We start from the raw sequence: 25,485 nt of genomic DNA on the forward strand, positions 1-25,485 counted from the left end.
TGTACTTATTCTAGAATGGCTTAACACAGTTAAGCGGCAGGGGAATAGAAGGAATATATATATATATATATATATATATATATATATATATATATATATATATATATATATATATATATATATATATATATATATATATATATATATATATATATATATATATATATATATATATATATATATATATATATATATATATATATATATATATATATATACACACATATATATATATATATATATATATATATACACATATATATATATATATATATATATATATATATATATATATATATATATATATATTTGCTCTGGCAAGTGCACTAAACTGAGGCGATCCTGGTCCTTCGAATGTAAATTCTTAACACCCAAGGGAGCAGCACATACTGTACGTACTCTCTCTCTGTCACTTTTAAAATTTTGATTTTTTAAATTAAATTTATTATAAATCCAGAACTATTTAAAAAATTAGTATCACTGCTTGGAATGTATTTTCATGGGAGACTGGCAGGTTATTAGTCTCGTTCAGTGTTATTTCCAGCATGTAAGATGAAATGGCATCAAACTACAACGTGAGCAGCTCCCTTTCAGTCTTTTAGCAATTTCAGAAATTGTGAGTACATCTTTATACACTATAATTTTGAAGCCACTAGTAAGTACCTCCAAAACTGTCAGCAAAAAAAAATCAACTTTTTCCATAGTCATAGAAGACTTTGAAGCCCAGCTGGCAGAATATTTTCTAAAAATTTAGAAAATGCAAAATTTTTTTGCCGCTTTGGCAGCCATATTCCTCCCCCATGAAGGTAATGGCATTTATAGTTACATAACTTTCCTGTTACTTCTATTACCTCAAGATAATGATACTTTTTCAGTTACAGCAGTTATTGAAAATTCAATAAAGAGATGAAGAACCTTTGTGTCAAGGTCCCAATTTATGCATTAAAACATGCATAAATTTAATGAACATATAGAAGCTCAATTAAATTACTGTATGCTGGATATGAGGGAGGCTTTCAGTGCATCTTACCATTGTTTAAAGGCTGAATCCTGAACTTAAAAATAGTTTCTAGGGCAATTTAAGCTTATTTCTCATAACACTTTATTATCATGTAAATCTAAACATCTGTGGCATTTGCACACGTTTACTAGACACCCAGGAACCAACATTCCTGTGTGCAAAGCTTTTATTTTTAAAGCATAATTTATTTTAAATAAGTTTATTTTACTTAAATTATTTCATTATTCTAATTATTTTAGGATAAATCAATATTTTACAAAAATAACAAATACTGTGAGGTTCTTTATTAAGGGGCCTCAATGAAAATTTTAGGAATGAACTCAGTTAATTTAATCGGCGTTCATAATTATTGCATTTTTAACGGAAAGCACTGTCATGGCGATTTAATTTACCATTCTATATTCACTTACGTGGAAGTAAGTCATTGAACTCAATGGACCTCCTTCAGAATAAGCCTACACGGGCCTTGGCTGTTCTATTGCTCTGCAATGATAATAAGCATAAGCAATTCATTACTACAGGGCATAATTAATATTGTTCACCTGAATTACTGAATTAATTTAAGTCTCAGCTTTTTCACCGTTTCTTTGTGTGGAAAAATTTCGGCCCCGAGAAGAAGCTAACATGGGATTTCTGCTTTATATGAGGATTCCCAAGATATACCTTGAAAAATACACCCGGGGAGGGAAAGAAAGGCAAATACGAAGCCAAAAAACCGCCGAGGAAACTTATAACTTCAGTCGCCTCAGAGGGGAAAAAAAGGCGGGACTCCTCACAGAGACTCTTAGGTGGGGCCTCTTGCCCTCAGTCAAGATGGCGCCTCCATGGCCTCGGCGCGTCTTAAACTCCCGCAGTTCTGGTTGGCCTACTCGTGTCCACGTGATGCTCCACTTCGCGTTTCTCCATGCTGATTGGTCCAAGCGAGAGGTTTAGGGGCAGGCCGTGATGACGATCGAGGTGCGATATAAATGGTCGTCTGGGCGGGCACTTCCACGCTAGGCCCGGCGAAGCGGAGCTGGGAAGCCTTAAAATGGCGGCAGCTGCCGGCAAGCTCCTTCTCCAGTGGTGAGTGAAGCGTTTGGTTTGGGTAGTTTCCCCCCATCTCTCTCTCCCCTTTCTGTTCACGACTAAACCCGGATTGCTGTCTCAGGACTCGAAGGGAAATGGGGAAAGGAAGGCCCCTCTTTCTGAAACCGGGTTCAAATTGTGGGAAGAGGAGGGTGCCTCTGAGCCTGTGCAGAGTGCTCGCCTCAGCGCTAGGAAGGCCCAGCTGAGCGGCCGGGTGTCCATCCCTAAGCAATGGGGTATGCCAAAAAAAAGAGGGGGGGTTAGAACCTCGTTTGTTTGCAATTAACAGCATCATCCTATGCGGGCAGGTTTGCACCGAAGCCCCATTGAATTCAATGGGGTTGCTCCCAAGAAAGTTTGGAGGGGGGGCCATAGACTGACACGTCGTCCTGTCTTAATCCACGGGTGTTCAGTAAATTTGCTTGGAGGATTGCAATGACTATTCAATGCAATGACCCCTCCAACGATGATGTTTTTGCTTGGTTCCTTGGGGAAAAAAATTCAGTCGAGCTGTGAAAGGCCATAATGGTGTCCTGCAACCGTTTACTCAGAAGTAAGCACGCACACACCCTGGTCCTTGACTCTCCTGTGCATCCTGAACTGTTGGGGTTGGTGCCCAGGTTGGCCGGCACAGCATCCCATGGACCAGACCAGTCCAAAACAGGGCAGGATCGTTCCTTTTGTGCCGGCAAAAAAAACATAGAAAAGTACTGTATCGCTTTTCTGAGGCCAGGCTTTGTCTCTGTGTGCCTAGCAATATAAACCACCAAACCCCTGATTTATGTGCCCTTATAACTTACATTTATGCAGTATGAAAGGTTTCCGTACCCAAACCGCATAAATTCAAATATGTAAAGCCACAGGAAAGCCGAATTTTTTATTTTATTTATTATTTAACTTATATGCCGCCCACACTACCCGAAGGTCTTTTCGAGGTATTTTCCAGGCTACGTACATATATACTGTATTTATAATGTGTGCAATTCATATGTTGATGAATACATACATATCTACTGGGAAGCCTAGAAAAGCATACATAAAAATGCTGAATTCATTCCTAGATGTGCTCAATTTGTATACAGTAGTCCATATCTGGTTATAAATGGGAAATAGTAAAGACTTGTGGGCCCTTATGGACTTAAGGAAGGGTTATTTGACATGAGCTTGCATGAAAGATTTTGTCAAGAAATTTTAGTCTTCTAAGTCGTGAAGCTGCTGCAGGTAAAAAATTTGCACAGCTTCTCTTTTGGAAATGCCAGCGCAGGGGCTCTGATGTCCATCCGAACTCCCGTAATGTTTTCTAACCAAGGGGAACCCACCAGTACTTTCTGAGGCAGCTCATAGCACATTTGAGTAGGTCTTGCCACCAGGGTGTTCTTTTTTTAAAGGTTTATTTATTTTTGTTATGGTTGGAAAACAATTCCTACTTAACGATTTCCCATAATGATTATTATGGGAATTTACTGTATTATTATGAGAAATAATTAGTTGCCGATGACTTCCAAACAACAGCAAAAATAAAGGTTTATTTATTTTTATTTCCCAATATAGAACACAAAACTTTTCAGTCTTAAATATTGGCCTCTGTTTGTTAATGCAGTGATATATTTGACTGCCTTTTGCTCCAAAACAGGGATATTCCACCTCGAAATGGCCATAGCGTCTATTTCTCACGAGATATCTATGAAAAATACTCACTGGCTCCAACTCTTTCAGAATTACTGCTGCTTTCAAAAAGGTATGCATATATGCATGCTTGCTTGCTTGTTATGGTGTGAGAAAGAATTTAAGAAAGATGTGTCTGGATGTCTTGCACGTTGCATAGGACATTCCTAGGTCTCCCCTTACAATTTACTTGAAAGTAAGTTTTATGCTGTTCTTTGGACTTCCAAAAAGTATGTGTCTGGCTGGTAGCCTTACAGGCATGTGTACCTGGACATATAGAATATAAAATGAGGCATATACGTATATCCTAGTAGATGTTCTGGTAGATGTGTGTTGGGCTGGACTTTTAGACTAACTCTTGACAATGTGGTGTGTGTCTGTGTGACTTATAAATTTTCCCACTAGCGGTCGAGGAACTATCAGAATAAAAACAATGCGCTCTTAAGCTCATTCTGACTCCTGGCCAACTTTCCTAGGTATAGGCTATTCAGACGTGGTTTATCATATTTCCTTCTTCTGGGGGCAGTCCCTGACCAAGTAGCTTGCCTGGCTTTTCTCACACAAGGCACAGTGGGGAATCAAACTCCCAACCTGCTAGGTGCTTCCTCTCCTCTCCCACTTAAGAGGCCATTGTAGAGTACAAAAGTACATACTTTGCAGCTTATTTTAAAGACTACTTTCCAGAAGCCCTCAGTCGGTATGGCCATTTGTTATCCATTTGGATTCACACAGGAGTGGTGGTCCAGAAAAAGGGGATTTTTATTTATTTATTGGATTCCTATCCCGCCCATCTAGACCAAAAGTCTACTGTGGGTGGTTTACAAATTTAAAAACAATAAAACCAAAAACATATAGGTCCAAGATGGCAAAGTATAAGAAATTAAGACGTGGCAGGAGGGAAAGCCTTCCCAAATAGCCAGGTTTTAAGTCTATTCTTGAAAACACACAGATAGGGAGCCAGGCGGATCTCCATGGGCAAGTATTTCAAAAGGTGAGGGGCCACTGCCGAGAAGGCCCTATTTCTCGTCCTTTCCCTCTGGACCTCCCTCGGCGTTAGGCCCCTCAGCTGCCCGGCCTGGCTGGAACAAGTGACTCTGGCAGAACTGGGTGGGAGAAGGCGCTCTGCCAAATATCACCTTGCGTGACACACTTGCTACCTCTCCCATGTGGCTTACGAGACCATTCTTACTAGTGTGTTTCTTTTGGTGTCTCTGTTTCATAAGGTACGAAAATGTCCTTGAACCACAGGTCTGGTCCTTGGGGAAAGTCCTCTTCTCTAGGGCAAACACCATCTGTTTTTAAAGAGAGTTTATTATTCGCAATGTGTCACCCAAAGCTTCCATACAGTGGCTTTTGACAGGCAGAAAGGCCTATATTTGCTGGCAGCAACTTTCCACAGTCTTGAGTCCTTAGCTAGCTCTGCTACGTGAAACTCACTTTTTGTAAAAGCACATGGCCACGGGTTGATCCTGGCAACCTACATGCGGACCAGGTCCCCCCGACCTCCTCTCTACCATTCTGTGCAATCCTCCTCCTGTGTGAAGGAATTGTAAAAGTATCTGAATCCCCTGTTTATTTGTACTCTTAACAGAATCCTCGTGAGACTGGCTTCTACCCAATGCAGCTTCCTTCAGCTACTTGGGGTTTTGCTTGTTTGTTTTGAATGCAGCCTGGTTTGCTTTTGCTTTGTATGGATTCCGCTTGCTGATTTCTCGCAATGAAAACATTTCAATCAAGAGCTTTGGCATCGTCCATTAATTCTTTAAAATAGCAAACATGATTTTAAAGAGGGGTTGAATTCAGATAGAACAGACTTGCTCAGCCGCTGGGAGTAAAACGACCATCAAATCAGATACCACTAAAAGCATGGCAGAATCAAGGTTTTAACCCACGGGAATTTTCCACAGCAGAGACAGGCATTCGAACCCTGCGTCCTAGTCTGTCACTCTGTCCATTATACCACACAAGATTCCTGCAGCTGCATTAATAGGGAGGATTTTCACCCTTTGGGTATTTGCTTGGATTTAGAACAAAGCGCCTTTCTTGACCTGTCATCTGAGCACAGTAAAGTTAACTGAGGTGTCCTTTTAAATGGCATTCCATTGATGCAGATGATGTTTGTAAGCGCTACAGGAAGAATCAGGTTTTGCTGGATCTTTTGAAAGAAGCATTTTGAAGCTAGGGCCTAGTTTTGGGGGGAGGAATCTGGGGAAGGAAGAGAGACAGTATTCTCTCTCTCTCTCTCTCTCCTCCTAGCAACTTAGAAGATAGAGATGGGAAAAGGAAAGAGAGAAAATTGTAAAGTGGGGGGGGGGACATACTTTATCTAAGCTAGACTGTGGGATTTTTCCTTTTGCCAGCACAGGACAAGATTTGGTAAGAAGCAAATAAGGAGAATTGTTGCTAAAATACAGAACAGAGGAGTAGACGATGGCCCCCTGATTTCTCCTATGAATTGAGTTCCATCTATACTCAGGTGGCAAAATCTGGAAGGGAGAGATCCAAAAATAATATTTCAGGAATATATGAATTTGCGTCCAGAACGTTGGGTGCCTTCTCGTCTTCAGGAAACGGCTATTGGAGGAATGTTGGTTGACAAAGGGACAGGTTTGAATGAAGAGCAGGCTGGGGATACAGGTGGAGGAGGGCTTTCGGCTTTCCTTCTGCCAAAGGCTGTGACAGCCGCCTGCTGAGAAATGATCCTGATGGGATGCTATCCCGCTCTCCGTCAAACGGAGCTCATTTAAGCTGCTAGAATCGCTTGACATCCCTGCATTGGGCACCTCTGAGTCAGCATCTTGTTGGTATAGCAGCTTAATTAAATTTGCCAGTTCGTGCCACAAGGATGGGCATCTTCTCTCATTTGGAGAGACAGCTGTGCAGCCTTATTAAGAGCGGTAGACATGATACTCATAGAGACGTTTCTCAGGTGTGTGTAAATCAAGTCTTCCTTTTTTTCACCCGATCAGCAGTTAACTCTCAGTTAGTTAATCCAAAATTTGCTTCTTGGTAAGCATGCTTAGGCCGAAGGATTGAGAGCTAAACAAGCTGCTATCCATTTGGTTTTGATGTTTTGACAATCATATGCATAATGGCTTGTGCTGTTTCATCACCATGTGAGCTGTGATGGTAGCAAGCCAAGAAAATAAAACGGGCAGTGATCCAAAGAAGCATGAAGTAGTTTTTGCGAGGACAAGGGGCCTTTAGGCATGTTGTCCTGTTTTCCTCCTGGTTATAAATCTAGGAGAGACTCAGAGAAAAGCATGTGCTAAGGAGTAGGAGCGGATGCTCAGATAAAGTGCTCATGCATGTCTCTGCAGTGAACGGGACGTTGTAGTCCTTTCTCCAGGGTAAGCGCTATTGAGCGCAGGAGGACTTGCTTCTGAGTATGTTTTCAGAGGATTCTGCTGATTCAAAGGTGAGTGGCTCTTCCTATTCTGCCTGTTTTCCAAGAGGAGAGGTGTAAATTACAAATAAAATGTGGAAGGCGTCTTTGGGGCAGGGAAGTGTCGTTTTAGCAAACGGCATGAAAAAGGCAGAGTAGCCTCTGTTTTGGACTGAAGGTTCAATATATCTTTGAAGTTAAGGAATGGGGTGGAAAGATAGAGGAGGATGGTGGCTGATGCATTTTGTCAGAATGTGAATAAAAAGCTAAGCTTCCAGGTCAATGTGCTCAGAAAAGCTCTGTGTATTATTTCTTTTGTTTTGTTTCAGAGGTCCAGGACACAATGTAAATGTTCCAGATTCTGGGCAAGAAAATAAAACCTCCAGCGAACAACCTTCAGCAAAAGCAGTCGACAAGGGAGCTGAGCCTTCAGCAGAGGTGGCACCTTTTCAAGATCCTCAGGTTCCCTACCCCTATTTTTCTAGTCTGACCGAAAGAGAGCAGAGGAGGTACTTATTTCTGTTGTCCACGTATGCAAAGGCCGACCCCCATCGGATCAGTCTCTCTCAGCAGAAAGATTACTCACAGTACCTGGTAAGCGTTGAGTTTTTCTGATTGTAATAACACTCTTTAACTTTGAAAAAGGACTTGCAGTTGCAGGTTTTGGTCACTTAAGATTTCCTGTCTTGTTCCCAGAAGCCTTCTCCGGAACCAAAGAGATCTTAGGAACCTGGAGGTTGGTGGGAGAGGAGGGAACAGGAAATGCTTAATTACTGAGATAGAGCCATAGCTGATGACACCGTCAGGCTTGGACAGCAAAATTTTACTTTTCTGGATTTCAGCCCATATTTATCTTGTCCAAGAATATCAGGCAAAATCCAAAGGAACGAAACTAAAACAGCCATGACAGCTTAAAAATTTATTATATTAGAATGTGAGCTTTCGTGGGCTAGTTTACTTCATCAGACATATGGAAATAAATGAAATATTGGATGAAATACCAAATTTACAAGTAAAAAATTCTAAACATTCTTTGGCTCCAAGAGTCTTGGGTTTGCGGTTTCATCTGGCATGCAGTAATGAATAGCCTATGTTTGCTGTTAGGTTCTATTGTAAGCATTCCTGCAGGAGACAGAAAACAGATAGCGGACTGGATCGAAAAAGAGGCAGAAGAGAAGGGGGTGGGGGTTGGTCCAGACTCACAGGAATAAGGATGCCCAAGATGTTGATCATAGGTTAAGCTATAAAAATTGGTTGACTTTTCAGTGTGCATGTAAAAAAATGGCAAAAAAATAATAGCCTGTTGAACAGTAGAGGAAATGGTGGGCCACCCAGTGGCTGCAAGGGCACTGAGTTGCCTCCTGCCTGCTAGCGCAGAGCAGATCACCAGAGCGTACGGCACAACCCCTTTCAGTGTTTTCAAGGAATGAACGGCTCCTGAATCCCTGTTCTCATCTGGGCGGATGCAGCAGTGGACACGGAAGTGGGGGCTGGGGGCAGAAAATGACAGACGAACCAGAGGAAAGAGAACTGGGGTTCAGAGTTTGGAGTGCTGTGAGTGAAATACTGTTGGACTTCCACTCCCAGAATCCATGGCTAGCTGGAGGATTCTGGAAGCTGTAGTCGAGAAAAGCAATGTTTCCAAGGTTGGGTGAAATATGTGTCAGCTAAGGTGGATGAGAGGAGGGGGTGGGGGTGGGGATGCCAGGGCCAGGAACAGAGGAGGGAGAAATGATGAGGGAAGTAAAATTGGAAACATACAAAGAAAAAAAAAGGGGGGGAAGAGTCAAATATGAGGAGAGAAGGGAGCCAAGACTCTGGAAATTGAAGGTCTGCGTCAAGTAGACTCTGGAGGCCTAGCACAAGATTTTGTTGGATGGCCTTAGTGATTTTTATCTTCCTTACGACCCTTCTCACCTGCTGCAATCATGCTTTGCCCTCCGATTGGGTCCCCTCCAGGGCAAATGAATGCTCTCTGGCACAAAAATTATACGAAAGTAGTAATCATGAAAATGTCACGTGACTGTTCCTCGGCTTCTTTTCAGCAAATGAAAGAATTTGTGAGCAAAGAGGTTGCAGAGTTCTTGAAGTTCACCCAGAATGTTGCTAGAAGCTGCAGTAAGGACTACGAGGACATCTCGGAGGAGGCTTTGCTTTACACCCAGGTAACCAAAAAAGGGAGGGTGGCCTCTTCAAGTGAGATGATGTAAGCTGAAAACCGCAGGCTTCTGCAAAATAATTTGGCTTGGTAAGCCGAATGTGCTTGCCCTCCCAGTCTGCCAAAGAATACGCATTCCAGTAGATGATTTAAAAAATGGCATGCTGATACAGATTCCAGCAAATCCCTGTTGTTACTTACATTAGCATCAAATGTTATATATGGCTCATATGGAGAAGCAGATTGTTTACTGAAAAAAAATGTACCTGCAAAGTTAAAATAGAAGACCTTTTCCTAGATAACACATGCCTGATGTGGAGCCATTGTAGGAGCCTCGGTGTGCAGTGGTTAAACTGAAGTACTGCAGTCAAGACTCTGCTCATTACCCATATTCCATCCCAACAAGCTTAGATTGCCAGCTTAGAGTTGACTTGGTCCTCCATCCTTCCAAGGGTTGTTAAAATGAGTACCTAGCTCACTACAGGAGAAACAGGTATAATTAAATTGTAGACCACCTGGAGGGTTCTTTAAGTGCTGTGGGGCGGTATATAAGCAGCACACATTGCTTTTATTTCAAAAATAATTGTAGTCCTTAGTTTTCTACATCTGCCACTAATCAACACATTGTATTAGAACGGAAACACTGCTCCAGCATGGGTGAAACACTGCTAGGTTATATGTACCTAACACTGATTTTCTTTTTCTCCCAAGAAATTTTTAAGCTCTCGCATTGCTTCTGTGAGGAAGTATCCTGAGTCTTATACCCTCCATGAAGTTACCAGCATCATGGGAGGAAAGTTTAACCCCGAACTGACATTGATATTTGAAAAATGCCTGGTTGCTTTGGTAAGTGGACGGTGGCATGTACCGAGTGATAGGTCTGTACACCAGCGCTGTTAAAAGGAGCAGGCTTCTGAGTTACTGCAGTGCCAGCCTGCAATTTAAGATGAAGTCCGGTTCCTCCGGGACACGCTACACAAATCCACTGAAGTGAGCAAGGGACTCCCCAAAAGCGTTATTGTTGATTTCAATGGGATTTGTGTAGGTGCACTCGTGCATGGTTTGAGTTCCAGCCAGCCTTACCCACGTTGCACCTGATGTCTCTGTTACAGAGCAGTGGTTCCCGACCCAGGTGTCCTTGGACTGCAAATCCCAGAAACCCTGGTTGGCACAGCTCCCTGTAATCCATTCCGTGGACTAGCACAGCTGGTGGTGAAGGCTTCTGGGAGTTGCAGTCCAAGAACATCTAGATTATCCAAGAGTGGGAGCCACTATAGAGCAGTGGTTCTTAACCTTTTTGAAAGAAACGCCCCCTTGAGCCATTGAGGAAGTTATCATCGCCCCCCTCCCCACAGTGATGATATCTTTCTTATTTATTTATTTATTTATTTATTTATTACACTTAAATCCAATGACCCATGAAAACAAAATTCAATTGCTAGAAAATGAAATGCCCCCCAAAAGTAACATTTTATGATTTAGTTGCAAGTGAATTTTAAGATGCAAAAAGAAATATAAAAAGGGCATGAAACAAACCGCAATGCAGAAACTAAAAATTTCAAGACGAAAACTCTGAAACTAAATTAAGATTGGAGGAAAATATATATTCATGCACACTGTAAAAAGGCTGCAGCCATCTTCACAGGTTTGGCTTGCTCCAGCGCTCCCCTACCGCCCCCCTTCTGCTCCAGCGCCCCCACGCCGCCCCTTTTCATTCTACCACCCCCCTGAAAAATGAAATCACCCCCTGGGGGGCATTATCGCCCACGTTAAGAACCACTGCTGTAGAGGATCAGAGGGTTTTGGACCAGGAGGGTTTTTTTTTCTCAGAAGAGCCTGGGCATTGAACCAAGGACCTTCAGCATACACGGAGTGCAGGCTCTACCTTTGAACTAGGGCAGACGGAGCACAGCCCATCACCCTTTTTAGTTCTCAGACCCTTTAGGGACACAAGTTTGAAAGAAACACAGATTTATATTCCCCGAGTATTGTTGCTGAGACATAAATGATAGTTCTGTTGTTGTTGTTATTGTTGAAGCTTTCCTTTTCACTTTCCCCTTCCAGGGAAAGGTGAACCTCATTAAACGATACTTTCCCAAGCTGCCTGCACCAATACAGCTACCTGATCCTCACCGCGGAAATGAATTGGGCATTGCAACTCCTGAGCAGAGAGCTTCTGCCCTGCACAACGTAAGTAAAGGGACTGTCGATCAGCAAGAACATTTATGACATAAACCTCTCTGTTTTGGGTGGAGGTTGTGCACTAGCAGATCTTCCTAGATTTTGCTTAATTGGCTTTTTATTTTTAAAATAATGAGGGTCTTACCAAGCACCCAGAAACTGCTGTTGTTGTGGTATAGGCAGTCAGATAAAAAAAAAGGAGGAGGGGAAGGTACACATTTCAGTTTAACTTTGGATGCTGGAAAGTCATGACCAGTCGAGTGTACTTTAAACTGTAGTTTTGCTATGTGAACCATGACAAATCAAGGATCCTTTGACAACTGCAAGAAAACCTTCCGAGCCACGTGAAGCAAGGAGGAGTGGGGTGGGATCCTTTGAAGGAGAAAGGCGGGGTGAAAATATTTTAAATAAATAAAAGAGCCCAAGTTTTCATTTGGACCTGTAGGGGTTCGATCCCATATCTCTAAATGGAATAGTTGTTGAAGTGAGGCTGTGGTGTTGATGTCATTTCGGGCACACATAATTGTTCCAAAATCATTCCAAGAATTAGTTGGTTGTAAAATCATGCACATAAGTATGGGTTTCAGAGCGAAATAAGCACTTAGTTATGTGGTTAAGTGGCAAAGTTTGAAAGGTGGAAAAAAGAAGAAAATATTGTTGTGCTTAGAAGGCATCTGTTGCAGTGTGAGCTTTTGTGGAACAACGTCCACTTTATTCATTTTGTTTGTTTGTTTGAAATATTACCCCAGGCAGCTTGCCATCATTAAAAGATGATTTTAAAGCTAAAAAAGAATAAATCTAAAGATACTAAAAAGGGGCAAACAAATGCCACACTAAAAATGCAGTAAACAAAAGGAGCACCCAGAACTCATTCAGAGCAGTAAAGGCATAAGCCTTCATTTAGAAAAAAACCCACCCAGACAGGTATTCATTAAGTTTGTGTTAGAAAAACACAGTGAAAGGGGGATAAAAGAGGTCAGTTTGGTCCGAAGTCCGAAATGTGTTTGCTTCCCAGTACTTGTGCTAAGAAAATATTCGTGAGGTTCTTAATATGTACTTTCAAGTTTGGCTCAGCAGTCCTTTGGCTCAGATGATACTTCAGTGGCATCTTTCCACACCAGATAAAATATTTATTTCAGTGCATGCTTCACAAAAGAGAAGTCACGTTTAGGTATCCTAACATCCATCTTGTTCTCTGTTTTCCTTGTATTTTAAAAAGGACGTTAGCACAGACCAAAATGCTGAAAAACTTGCAGCGAAATATTGTCCTCAGGTGGTGCTAACAAGTGAATCGTTGTTTACGTTGTTGAACAATCATGGAATGGACTACAGGGAGGAGTGGGAGATTCCTGTTTCTGTAAAAATCGTTTCTGACACAGGTAGGGCTTTTGAATCCCACCATCTGTAGGCAGAATTTGTCTTTGAAATTATTTTAATGCTGAAGTGCAGGTAAGATGGATCAGAAATGTAGACTAGATCAAGAAGCTTATGCTGACTTTCATATATATCTTGCATAAATTGTGCACGGCATCTTTTCATTCCTTTAGCGATGTTTCAAGCAGTCCACAAAAGAAGTAAAAACAGATGTTAAAGAATGAAACATTAGGGCCCAAATCCGAGTAACAAGAACTGTTTGTGTGTGTGCAAGGACTCTTGCATAGTGGATTTCCACAAGTAACCTTTGCACTAAAACCTTACTTGTGGTGGCGCTAAACGATTTGTGTTAGTTCTGCAGAACCATTTGCAGTGACAGATGGAAGGAACATCGTTTGGCAGGCTTCTTCTCTTCTTGCGTTGCCCCTCTCCTCAGTTTTTTGAAACTGGAGAGACAGAAATTTGATAACTAGTCTTCGTGAAAAGGCTTTCGAAAAGCAGAATCAAAGTAGCCAGCGACAGTCGCTTGAGTGAGCAGCAACAGAAAAACATAGATTTCACATAAATATGAGGAAGATGTGAGGCTTGTTCTTTGCTCTGCGTCTTACAAAATCTCATATTGAACTGTCAGAAGGTGAAGATGTTCCTTTTCCGTGCAGGTCTTAAACCAGTGAAGGTCGTCTACATTGACCCCCCTGTGCCGAAGAAAGAAATGACAGTGAGAGAGAAGAACCAGGTTTTTCATGAATTTCTGACAGAGTATCACATGACGAAACAATCCACCGTTTTTGCACATGGTGTAGTACTGGACAAGCTGTCTGAAAAACCTGTAAGTTACACTTTTACTTCGGGGGGGGGGTTCTACCTTTTCTCAGGCATGAGAAATGGAGAACCTAAGATTTTTTTTTTTTCCATTTTGGGGAGAGGGTGTGATGGGAAGGAGGAAGAACTGGAAGCCACAATGCATTCTGAGAATATTGTACCTGGACTGATCGCTGGAAGCATTCCAATATTGGAGAACAGAATGTAAGAGAAGTAATAGAATCAGTGGTTTTCAAGGCTTCCCTGCTGGTGTCATTGATTCCCACCACCACCCCCTTTCTTCTTCTTCAGGAGACCCCACTGGAAGCTTTGCAGGGCAGACAGATGCAAGTAGCTGATTCTGTGGATCTAGACTTCGATACAGATTTCACGGAACTAGAAACCTTTGGCTCGGTAACGAAGACTTGGAAAGCTTCTCAACTAGAAAAGGCTCCTGGAAAACTCTCCAGTACATCTAGCATTTTACTAGAGCACCTGAAAGGCGAAAAAGAGATAGTAAGAGATATGAAGAGTGGAAGGAGAGAAGGGACAGATAAGGCTAGCAAAGAGAGGGAGGAATTTGTCAGCGAGCAACATTTTATTAAGAGTCCCCCACCGAGTGGTGATGATTGCGATGAGAATTTATCCGTTAAAAGTTTTAAGGTGATGGAAGTTGAAACAGAGGACGAAAAAGTGGCTGAAGAGAAAAAGATAGATAGTAAAATATTTCTCGGTTCTTCAGAGAAAACAGAAGATTTCAAGGAAAGAACGGAAGAGGCCCGGGGAGACAGATCAGATGCCCTGTCCTGCCCTAGTGACACCGACGAGGAATCGTTGGTAATTGACACGGAATGTAAAATGGGCCATCAGCTGGAATCCAGCAAGGTTGCTTCCGATCCGGGTCTTGAAGCAGAGACTCCAAGATCTTCCTGCTCTGAGGAAGGCCTGGGAGAGCCTTTGGAATGCCAAAAATCGGACGGTCCCCAGAAGGCTCCAGGGGGAAATGAACCAGGCCGAGAAACGGATGTTCCCCGCAAGCCTTCGCGCCGATTGTCTAAAGAATGTGACCCACTAGGACAGATCTTGAAAATGCAGACGGAACTCCTCAAACCACCTTCTTCTGGCCATCAAGGGAAGCCAGAAGGGATCCCCGAGAGAAAGACTTTGAATCCTACACCAAGCCATGGATGCTCGTTACCCAAAGCCTTGGGGTTATCCTCTTTAGAACCTACAGAAAATGTCACCACGGCAGAGGCCAGGCTGAGCTGGGTAACATACTTCCAAGGATCCCAAAAAGGTGAGTGTTCTTAGCAGAACGTTGGCCTCTAAATGAGCAAAGGACATCAGTATGTTGTCACCGCTCAGCCCCTTCTAGGAATTCCCCCCCCCCTTTGCACACTATTTATTTTTTGGAGGTGAAATCCAAGACGGCTTTATTCCAAACAACATTGTAAAATTTCTTAATGGAGATAGGTTGGCGGTGGTGGGGAGTTGACCCCCTTTTCATTTTCTCATTCGGAAAGGGGTGCTTTGGGATGGTTCCGAAGATCGTTCGGAATATGAACCTCCTCTGCAGGGCAATCTCGTTTACAAGTTGTTCAGCCTGGAGGACCTGCTGCTGCTTGTGCGCTGCTCGGTACAGAAAGTTGAGCTTCGTCCACGCAATAAAAAGGCTAAGGTCCGGAGGGTAAGTGTCCCATGTTCAGGGGTTCTTTGCGTGTGTTTTCAAGTGGGTAGCATGAAGTTAGTTTCATCGTCAAGTAAGTGGAAACACCACGTACTTTGATAGCTGCTGGTTTGGCCAGAATCTGGCCTGTTTTGAGAAAGCACTGGCATGACATGGTGGGCTGCAGCTTCAGCCCTTGCCCTGACCTCCTCTTGTCATAGTTGCTGTTCCAGCTTTCTTTGCTCCTTCCTTACCTCTGGGTTAGCAACTCAGAGGCCTGATTTGCCCCACCTGCTTGCGTATATATGGATCTATATATATGCGCTGACCAGATGTAGTAAACCCTCTCTCCGCATTATTTATATGGCAGTAGAAGTGGAGAAAGAAGCTGTGGAAGGTGACCCATGCTTTCTCATGCCCTCCTTCTGTCTGAGTCATGAACTGGCCCCTAGAATCTCTCAGCCAGCTATCCAAAAAATGTGCTTTTCCCCACTTGATGTTGCTTGTTAACAGCTGCCTCCCTGTAGCTTCTCAGGTTCTCACGTGCTGCTCACCACAGCTGCAGCCTTGCTCTGCTTGATAGTTCACTGCTTGATGACATAAGTGCAGGAATTTTTCTGTTGTTGTTGAGACAGCAAATTGGTGAGGCGACTCCCAAAATAATTAAGGGGTGTCATTTACCCTCCTCCGTATTTTGGCATCTGTGACCAAAAAAATGGTTTTTGTCTTAGTAATTACATAGCAACTTGATGGCAACCCTCCTGAATGCCGTCAAGTGTAGGCAATGTTGCTGTAACTAGAGATTGTCATGGTGTGTTCAGTAATGCACTGGATAACAGCCAATAAATTAAGCTGAGACTAGATAAGGCACATGGGATGTGGTGGCGCTGCAGGTTAAACCGCAGAAGCCTCTGTGCTGCAAGGTCAGAAGACCTGCAGTCGTAAGATCGAATCCTTGCAATGGAGTGAGCGCCCGTCGCTTGTCCCAGTTCCTGCCAACCTAGCCGTTCGAAAGCATGTAAGAATGTGAGTAGTTAAATAGGTGCCACCTCAGTCGCGCTGGCCACGTGACCACGGAAACGGTCTCCGGACAAACGCCGGTTCTATGGCTTGGAAACTGGGGTGAGCACGGCGCCCTAGAGTCAGACACGACTGGACTAAATGTCAAGGAGAACTTTTACCTTTACCTAGATAAGACAGACACTGGTTGTAGGGAACTCGCACGAGAGAGATAAAAGGGACTGAAATTGTAACCACCACCACCACCCATATTTTCTAACTTTTTCCCTATATTTACTTTGCTTAAGCTCACGTTTCCCTCGGGTGCATGCCTGCACGCGACTCTGCCCTGCTCTGCGCATTGTTTTGACCTCCTTTGGTTCCGATCACGATGGAACACTGCACAGGAGAGAGGAACTGTGTGCACGTGTATGAAATCGTGCACACGAGGGGCAGAGCCCTACCCAGTGGGGATGAAAAGTAGAGGGTGTGTTGCTTACACTCACAAAATACGAACTAGCTTTGTTTCTTCTGTATGATTGACTCCGTAAAGGCCAGAAATGGAAAAAGCATGTTTTACGGAAAAGCTAAGATTTGTAACATTATTCTGTGTGGATTTAATCCGTTATGTGCTCAACTCAGAGTCAGCTGATGCCGGTTGAGTTTTTCCTGAATTCCTGAAGGTGGCAGCCACGTAACGATGTATTTTGAAGAATGCCCAATGCATGCAAACCTTTTCATCCGAAGTCATCGCTATCCGTTGCTGGCGATGAATTAGGCATTTTCACAGGATAAACAGGGCAGACCAGATTTATGTGTTTCATCATCTCAAGAATGTAGTGCATGTGTGGACCTGGGCAAAGAAATGACACATTGGGCCATGTCCTCTTTGTACCAGCGTAATGTGAACTTCTGCCTGTATAAATGTGGCAGCTGTTATGCCAAGTCAACAAGGGATTGTGCTGTGCAACTGCGTGACCAATTGTGCATCCCCAGCATGGCCCATTGTGCAGTGTGCCCGCAAAAGTGCTTAGGAGATCATGCTGCAGCCTCAACCTTACCTCTGACCCAGCTTTCTTTGCTCATTTTTACAGCACTTTCCGGTCTATGTTTTACCAAAGCTAGAATATCAAGCCTTCTATGGAGCAGAAGCATTAACGGAAGGTGAAATATGCCACCTTTGGACAGAGAGCTTGTTACATTCCAACAGTTCCTTTGAAGTTGGTAAGTTTAGTTCCATTTTGCTTTGTGTTAATACATGTTTTGTACATGCGCACAGGAGTAAACTACAAATGCCCGCCTTGGTATTTCCTCCCTGCCGTTTTGTTAAGGCAGCACACTTCGGCAACACATTGCTCCTTCCTTAGAAATCACAGTGCTTTGGAGTCATTTCAGAATGAAATATCCTTTGGGGTTGGGACTGAATCATAATGGTGTCAAACGTTCTGTTGTACTGAGATGAGTGCCATTGAAGGTTATGCAGTAAACTTCATTGGTCTGATTTTATTTTATTCCCCCCCCCCCAATTTTGCACAAACACTGGAACCAAAGATGGCTTACAATACAAGTTAAAACCAAGTCCTTTTAAAAATGCTAGGTTATGTAGCTTTTTGCACAATCCTGGCCGCTAAGATGTGATGGCCCCAGGTGTAGCCGGCCTTTTAGAAGGACTCAAACTTTCAAAGTTGTGTTGGGCTGTCGTAAAAGCTTCCTCCTTTTAGATTTATGATACAGTAAACCAGTCCCGAGCACCCCTGAATGGAAGGCAGGTAAATGTGTTAGTAAAGCTTGCATCCATGGAAATCACTCCTTTGAAATAGTTACATTCCCAACAAAATCTGCAGACTTAATCTTCCACCCCACTGTTGCAGTGCTCAACGTTTAAAAGTAGGCCGAACAAACACAAGCAAGGCTAAATGTTCTGCCCTCTGGTTGAGTAACCAGATATGGAATATGACTGATGGACACTCGGCTCTAAAGAGCTGATTTTGCATAAGGTTCTGATAGCATTCAGTTGAATGAAGTGTGTACCTCTAGCTTATCTGGCGGCAAAGCGTGTTCCTGGCACAGTGATGTTGTGGTTTAGGTGCTGCCCCACATCTCGAGGCAGACCTGAACTTTAAACAGAGCACAATAGAGATGCAAGGCTGGATTAGTTCCAAGGCAAGTAACCCACTGAGAACCTTCAGATAAGTCACTGTTTTGTCTCTATGTACATAGTCAAGTGAATTAAAGAAGTCAGTAGTGGTGGCTCAGGGTCATTGAGCGTTCATACAAGAAGAGTTTGTTGTTGTTGTTTTAAAAAAAGCCATCATACCATCATGGCCTAGTATTAACCAGTACAATTTAGTTTGCTCCTGGGAAATAACACAAAGGAGAGACTCTGGGGTGGGGTGGGGGTCAAAGTTGAACTCCTTCAGGTTCCTCTCTCTCCTGATCTCTTTTTATAGTTTGGTTTTTCCAAAGTTCTGATAGTGTCATAACTTCTTTTTAAAAACACCCTAAATTACAGTATCTCCTGTTTTTCAGGATTTGCTTCCTCTTTCTTATGGACTTGCTTCTTTTTGTTGTGAAACTGTGTGGTGTGTTTGTTTTTTACATTTCCTCCGCCCTCTCCCCATCTCCTTGCTTTAGGCCATATCGACGCCCTCACTTCAAAACTCTTCCTGCTCGAGCAGCTGTCCGCAGAAGATTTGAAAAAAAGGTTCGGCACGTTTAAGTGAGTACCCTTCCCATACCAAAGCTGCCCTGGGGCCCTCCTCGGGCAAGACAGAGCGCACTGCGAGTGAGAGAGACCGCATGACCCTCCCCTCTTCTGGATGCGTCTGCCCCACCGGCTCAGTTTTCCCTTCTGGGCAGGTGACGGCCACGCTGACCTGTCTCCTTGGAGAGGGTGGTGCAGAGGGCAAAGGGCAGCCCAGAGCAGCCTGGCCTCCCCCCCCCCAGTGTAAACAAAGTGGGCAGGTGGGCCAAGTGGAAGGGTGGTGCAGGGAGAGGGCTCTGACAGCACTGAGCCCCCTCCCCTCCTGCTTCCCAAGGGGGAGGATTTCAAGGGGACGCAATCCTTGCCTTGACGCAGGTGCTGGCAACCCAGGCCAAACCACAGCCTTTTTGAGTCCAGGGACCACATTCTGTTTCAGAGGAGGATATTGGTGGGGGGGCAGTGGAGGGCGCAATCCAGGATGAGCAAAGCCAAAGGCAAAAATGAGGGGGGAACCAAAATTAACAGCATATTTTAGCTTAGAGTTCCATCTTGAATGATTGCACATCGTCAAGTCAGTTCTGATATTTCCAAGGTTTTCTAGGTAGAAAGTACTGAGAAGTAGTTAATCCCCTTCCTTTCTTCCAGGGGATGCCCTGGGATGGTGCAGCTGTAGCCCAAGGCTCCCCCCACCCCAGGCTGGCTCTTTTCCCTGGGAGGCACACACCGTGGGGAATTGAACTCCCAACTTCTAGCTCCACAGCCAGGCTAGGCAGGGGCATTTCGGTCGCTGGAAACCACCGAGCCAACTCACAGATGCCGCACACTTCTAAGTTTCTCTCCACGCTCATGAGTTGCCTGGCAAAGTGCTTTGTCCAGGGACATGGCAAGTGCCAAGCGCATGGCGCAGCCTAAGCACGTGCAATCGTAGAGCGATGGGATCGGTCGGTTAATCAGATGTGATTCTCATAAGTTCAGCTTGGGGCAGTGTATGAAGACAGACACCTATAAAATGTCAAAATTACTGTTCTTATTAATTCTGAACAGTGATTACAGCGCACTCATTTTTGCTGTGAGCGCCATAACTTGCTTCTTGTTTCTGCCTGTTGTTCTGTCTGCATAGGCCAGCAAATTCTTTGAATATTCTCCAACATATCTTAAAGAAAGTGACGAGGTAGGTCTTGCCACTTGCCTTTTTTTCCCCCCTTCCCGCAAACGTTCTGTAGCGGTGCCTGGCTCCAGGCTCATGTATGTCAGCCTTATGTCCTTGCTGATGCTGGGCGCACACTGCTTTGGCCGAGATACGTTCAGGAAAGCCAGTGGTGTATAGAAGCTGGAACAAAGGAGCAGGTGGTTTCTGAGCCCACTGGGTCCCCCACCCCACCCAGTGCAGCTACGGATGAGGAATGCTGGTGTTGTACCGCTCATGCCTCATCCTTTCTTCTGATGGTTTCTCAGACTCTTTGCTAGAGGTGTACACGTTTTGGATTTTGAACTGCATCTCCCCAAATCCCATGCTTTGGGCAACAGACACATCAGCGAGCCTGGGTTGTCTTCTCTTTCCCCCCCCCCCCAACTTGGTCCTCAGCCATTTGTCTCAAAACTGTGGGATTCTCCAGGCATAACCATTTCTGTGCTCTAAGTTTGCAGGAGGGCTCCTACCTCTTGGCTCACACGGCAGGCGACTCCTCTCTCACCATCTATAAGAGCTCTGATGGAACAAGCACCAGGGCCGCCTATAACCTGCACTCCGCTCATTCGGACTTGCCTCGTGCCCCTCCTGCCATCGGTGTCCCATGGGTCCCGCTGGATCCCAACCTCCCTTTACCGTATCACTTTGCTCAGGGATGGGTCCCATGCACTTTTCCACCAAAGCCGGCAGATCCCCAGAAGAAACAGAAGGTGAGACTCATAGTAGCAAGAGTGCATTGCAATCTGATTTATTTTCAGGCATTTTTTGTGGTCATGAGGGCTAGAAACCTAAGCGTGGGTGGGTGTTTCCAGTTTGCCAGGTGTATAGAGAAATCCTTGTAACAGGTACATAATGTTGTTGTTTAGTCGGTATGGCCCAGAAGCATAACGTATCCAAGCTCTGACTTCCTCTTTGAGAGGGCGGTCTTTCTACTTTTGACTGAGAGGGGGATCCGAGACTGTCTTCCTCACCAGGGCCTGCCCAGCAATCTGGAAGCCAAGGTCATTGCTATTGCGGGACATGGTTTTATTTGATACATTTATGAGGATGAGGAAAAAATTAAAACTCTGTAAATATTAACCCAGGTGACACTGACCTGGCAGATAGATGGAAAGACAAAGCTTTGATTGTTCTGAAGGGGGAGCAGATGCCACTGTAATGGACCCCCCCCCCCCCATACAGTCCACGAAGAGCATGAATCTGTGACATGAGTAAGGGATCTCTGCTCTGGACCCTTATGAAGATGTACTTGGGAGCCACCCCCATCTTCATAAGGACGAAAATGCACTTTTCCTTCTCTGAAAAGGTTTGTTCCCAGAAGCTCTTGGAAATGTTTCTCTTGAGCACCGGGCATGGAGTTTCCTTAGAGGAAGCTGCACGTGAAGCAAAGTTTTGCTGTTGAAACACCCCATGCCTTTTGCTTTTTATGGAACCAAAGCATGGGGGAGATGCAGGAAGGGGTGCCTGGAATGGAGGGAGAAAAATCCTAGCCCTTTGCACATGCATGTGTGCACATATCCTGAATCCAAACTGCAGGTGTCACACCCCAAAACTGCTGTTGGATGGGGAAACAGCATGAGCTACAGTTCTTAAACCTCCACACCGAAGAAGAATTGTGGAAAGGTGGGGCAGGGCTCGGAAACCTTGTTAGGTTTTAATGGTGCAGCTCTTGATGCTGTCTCCCAGTCATGCTTTTTAGCCTCAGAAGTGACATCAGACCTCCTAGGAACGCAGTTTCCACCTCACCCAGCTGGAGCTGATCTTGTACAAAATAGCCAGAGATCTTGGGATATGGAAATAGTTCCCATGGAGTAGAGCAGGGTTTTTTTCTCTTTGGAGTTAAAAAAAAAAATTCTCAGGATGTTCTTAGGACGAAGCCCACTCCACAAATAAAGTTGGGAGAGAGAATCATGACATCCAGAGTATCTTCACAGCAATATTTCATGTGTGCTTTAACACCCTGTGGTGCAGTGGTTATACTGCAGTACTGCAGTCCAAACTCTGCTTGTGACCCAGGTTCAGCCCCAGATAGCCAGTTCAGGGTTCACTCAGCCTTCCATCCTTCTGAGCACCCAGCTTTCAGGAGGAGGGGCAACGTGTAGCCCAATAATTAAATTGTATACCACCCAGAGAATGCTTTAGGCTCCATAGGATGGTATATAAGCAGCACACTCCTGCTTTTTTGCTTTGTGTTTTCTTTTAGGAAGGAGGGGTTTTGACTGTGTTTCGTTTTGGTTACATGTTGGCCCTCATGGGATCTATCAGGACCTCCTGAGAAATTTAACCCTCCTGAGTGTTACTTCCTTTTTCTTTCTCCTTTTTTTGTCCTTTCCTCCCCACCCCACCCACTCCTTTCCTGTTCTTTTCACTCCTAGATGAGTCGGGCCAAAGCAGGCCCCGGTGGCACACGCGACCACAGAGAGCCAGTTGCCAGGGAAACAGGCAACCACCACCGCCAGCCGGCTAATCCTTTGCGAAAGCGTCGTGGAGCTGCACAGAGCAAGGCTGTGATGAGACCGGTCTCCAGGCCGGCCGGCCGAGGGCCAAACTGGAAATTCTGGAAAAAACTCAAAGATGAGCAATGATGAAGTGACTTAGTCATGTGGAGGGCAGAGAGAATCTCAGAGGAGGGGAATTTCACTCCTCTCCCACACCCTTCCGCCAAACATCAGATGAGCAGAAGAAGAACGAGACACACAGGCCTCAAGGAGGGGGGGAGACAGAGCAGCGTGGCTGTGTCATTGTGAAACCACCTAGCTTTTGCCGTTGTTAAGAGGAAAAATGGACAAAGTGTTCTATGTGGGTCCAAAGAAGCGATCCCAGGGCCTCGGGGTGAATGGCGCTAGGCAAACTTTGCAAAAGTCCCGAGGCGTTGGCTTGCCCCTCAGTGCTGAGCTTATGAACTCCTTATTTATAAATATATGCTGATTCGCTGGGCGAACATCGAATCAGCCCATTGTGTGCCTTCAGAGCCAGCTTCAGTTAAGAAGTGCTAATCTGAGCCCAAATGAATCCATAAGTGACATTTTCAACTTTTTGGGGGTGGTTTGGGGGGATGCGGGTTTGTCCCTGAACTTTAAAAGTGGCAAATTGGGAGTTTGTTTAACTCTTGTCCCTGGTTTTGTTTTCTTAAATCATGCTTCCCTGAGCTGCGTTTTGGAACCAGCATCTGTACGGTTCCTGGCTTTAGATACCAGTCAGTCAGAGCCTTTATTGGCAGACACACACACAAAAAAATCACATATGCAAGTTAACAAACAAACTTCTCAATTAACCGAATCTGCAAATTTGTTGACGTCCCCCTGGTGGATTGAAACGTATGAGAAAACAGCTTGGCAGAGAGAGACGTACACATATCTTATACGCACTGGTTTTAAATTTTAAATAGAAAGCAAATGACAGCAACACCATTGTTTTGGGTGCATTTTTTTAAAGTTAAGACTTTCTATATATTTAAAGCAGATAGGCTACACAGGCAACGCCACTTTAATATTTTGAAGCAAGAAATTTAAATTGACCCAGTTACAAATTCCAAAAGATGTTCCAGTATTGGTTGGTTGGTTTTTTAAGATATTAGCATTGTTGTCTGTACATCTGTTGTGGATAAGGCTTGCTCGATATGATGAAATAAAGCAAAAAAAAAGTGGTCTGTTGTCTTTCCGTTGTGCTGATGAGCTAGACCTGCGGAGTGTTGACTCACAGGTGGCCTTGCCATGAGGTGGCGATCCGAAGCACTCTTAAGCCAAGCGGAACGGAGACCACCAGTGGCCAAGGAGCCCTCTTGCCAAGCCACGTGGGCTGCTCCTCTTCCGTGGCCATGCTCCTGTATATTTCCCTTCTGTTTCCCTAAGAATGGCCCAGGAGCACAGGTCCCCTGTCAGCCCGTTGAGTTTCCCAGCACAAGCACCCAAGTTTCTTTGGGCCCCTACTTTGCCCCCCCGCCCAGCCTCTAAGTGGTACATTTGAGGAGGAATGGTTTCCTTAAGCCCTTAGCTCTGCAGGGAAAGCAGCTGCACTGCAGTACTGCAGCCATCATGACTGCCCCAATCTGTCTCCAGAGACGGTCTTGGGCAACAGGCAACATGCTAGGTCCCCGTAGTAGTAGTAGTAGTAGTAGTAGTAGCCTTGTTTACACATGGTTGCCACAGCAGACGCCTCCTTTTCTCTGTTCTGGGGAACAGCAGCAGCTGGCACTCTAATGGCAAGGAGCAAAGTTTGCTTAGCGCTATTGCTAAAGAGTAGGTGCTGTTTCAAAACCATTAAGCCCAGCCTGAGAGCCTCCTACCAGAGAAATAGTTTTGCCGTGAGTCATCGGCTTGATTAGAGAGGCTGAGGATAGGAAGCAGGCTTTTCTGCTCTGCTGGAGGGGGAAAGACAAGAGCGCCTTTATCATTGTTTGTTGAATTGGCTTAAGTTGTCTGTATGCTTTGCTTTTTCATTTCTCATTGTATATTTAAGCACTGCGGCCACAGGAGTCTAAAGGTCTTTCCCCCACTCCACCCCATTCTCGTAACGGGGGAGACGATGTGGTCGTTATGGAAGACAGGGATCGACCCCTTTGGCTGCTCTTGCCTGCTGTCAAGGTGCTCCTGACTTAGGCTAAGCCTAGCAAGGTTTCCCAGGTCCCTGGGATAGTCAAAGAGTGGTTTATCATGGGCACTCCCCACTGTGTTTCCGTGGCTGAGCAGGGATTCGAACGCCTGCCTCCTGAGTCTTACTCTTGTATTCCATCCCCTTGCGCAACACGGGTTCTCACACGGCCCTTTCTAGAGCTTGCTGTGCTTTTCCTCTCCTGCAGAAATGACGCAGATCTTTCTGTCTTGAGTCCAACCTACTGACAATATTAGGCAGAACTCCAGAGAGTCGCACAAGGGACTCTGCTTGCTGGGAGCTGTAGTCCGAGAAGCAACTTTCCTGAACTCTGGCAGTAGAGGGGGTGACTCATGCCGAAGAAAACATCCACATTTGACATCCCATTGACTCTTCCCCCATCGCTGCTGCTCTTTTCCAATCTGCTGTTTTGCACCAAAGATGGAGAAGCTCTATACAGTCAGCAAAAACAAGACCTGGAGCTGACTGCGGTTCTGATCATCAGCTTCTCATAGCAAAATTCAAGCTTAGACTGAAGAGATTAGGAAAAACCACTGGGCCACTCAGGTATAATCTAAACCAAATCCCTTATGAATACACAGTGGAAGTAAAGAACAGATTTAAGGAACTAGATTTGGTGGACAGAGTGCCTGAAGAACTTTGGATAGAGGCTCGTAACATTGT

The 25,485-nt window shown here is 44.6% G+C and overlaps 1 protein-coding gene and 1 long non-coding RNA gene across 2 annotated transcripts in view; one reads left to right on the plus strand and one right to left on the minus strand.

Annotated features, from left to right (window-relative positions):
* The window catches only part of LOC110074511 (uncharacterized), a 105,439-nt gene extending 103,594 nt beyond the window's left edge, over nucleotides 1-1,845 (minus strand). The window contains exons 1-2 of the long non-coding RNA XR_012081640.2: nucleotides 1,685-1,845; nucleotides 1,432-1,504 (exon numbers count right to left, since the gene is read on the minus strand). This is a non-coding gene — a long non-coding RNA (uncharacterized LOC110074511). The remainder of the gene's footprint in view (nucleotides 1-1,431; nucleotides 1,505-1,684) is intronic.
* Nucleotides 1,846-1,944: 99 nt separating this feature from the next.
* Nucleotides 1,945-24,676, plus strand: ICE2 (interactor of little elongation complex ELL subunit 2). Its single transcript, XM_020784855.3, has 15 exons — nucleotides 1,945-2,086; nucleotides 3,723-3,827; nucleotides 7,469-7,733; nucleotides 9,185-9,304; nucleotides 10,009-10,143; nucleotides 11,362-11,487; nucleotides 12,698-12,857; nucleotides 13,512-13,681; nucleotides 13,966-14,950; nucleotides 15,177-15,340; nucleotides 17,413-17,542; nucleotides 18,953-19,037; nucleotides 20,143-20,193; nucleotides 20,663-20,921; nucleotides 22,587-24,676. The coding sequence occupies exons 1-15, from the start codon at nucleotides 2,052-2,054 to the stop codon at nucleotides 22,794-22,796; spliced, it is 3,000 nt and encodes a 999-aa protein (XP_020640514.3). The 5' UTR covers nucleotides 1,945-2,051; the 3' UTR covers nucleotides 22,797-24,676.
* Nucleotides 24,677-25,485: the final 809 nt, after the last annotated feature.

Source organism: Pogona vitticeps, chromosome 12 (genome assembly GCF_051106095.1).
Source record: "Pogona vitticeps strain Pit_001003342236 chromosome 12, PviZW2.1, whole genome shotgun sequence".
In the NCBI taxonomy this organism is placed as follows: domain Eukaryota; kingdom Metazoa; phylum Chordata; class Lepidosauria; order Squamata; family Agamidae; genus Pogona; species Pogona vitticeps.

Excerpts from the sequence above, each read along its gene's own strand:
- ICE2 (XM_020784855.3), top strand. The coding sequence starts at position 2,052 with ATGGCGGCAGCTGCCGGCAAGCTCCTTCTCCAGTG. Across the intron at positions 17,543-18,952 it reads CAACAGTTCCTTTGAAGTTG|GCCATATCGACGCCCTCACT; the intron begins GTAAGTTTAGTT and ends TCCTTGCTTTAG. Across the intron at positions 20,922-22,586 it reads ATCCCCAGAAGAAACAGAAG|ATGAGTCGGGCCAAAGCAGG; the intron begins GTGAGACTCATA and ends TTTCACTCCTAG.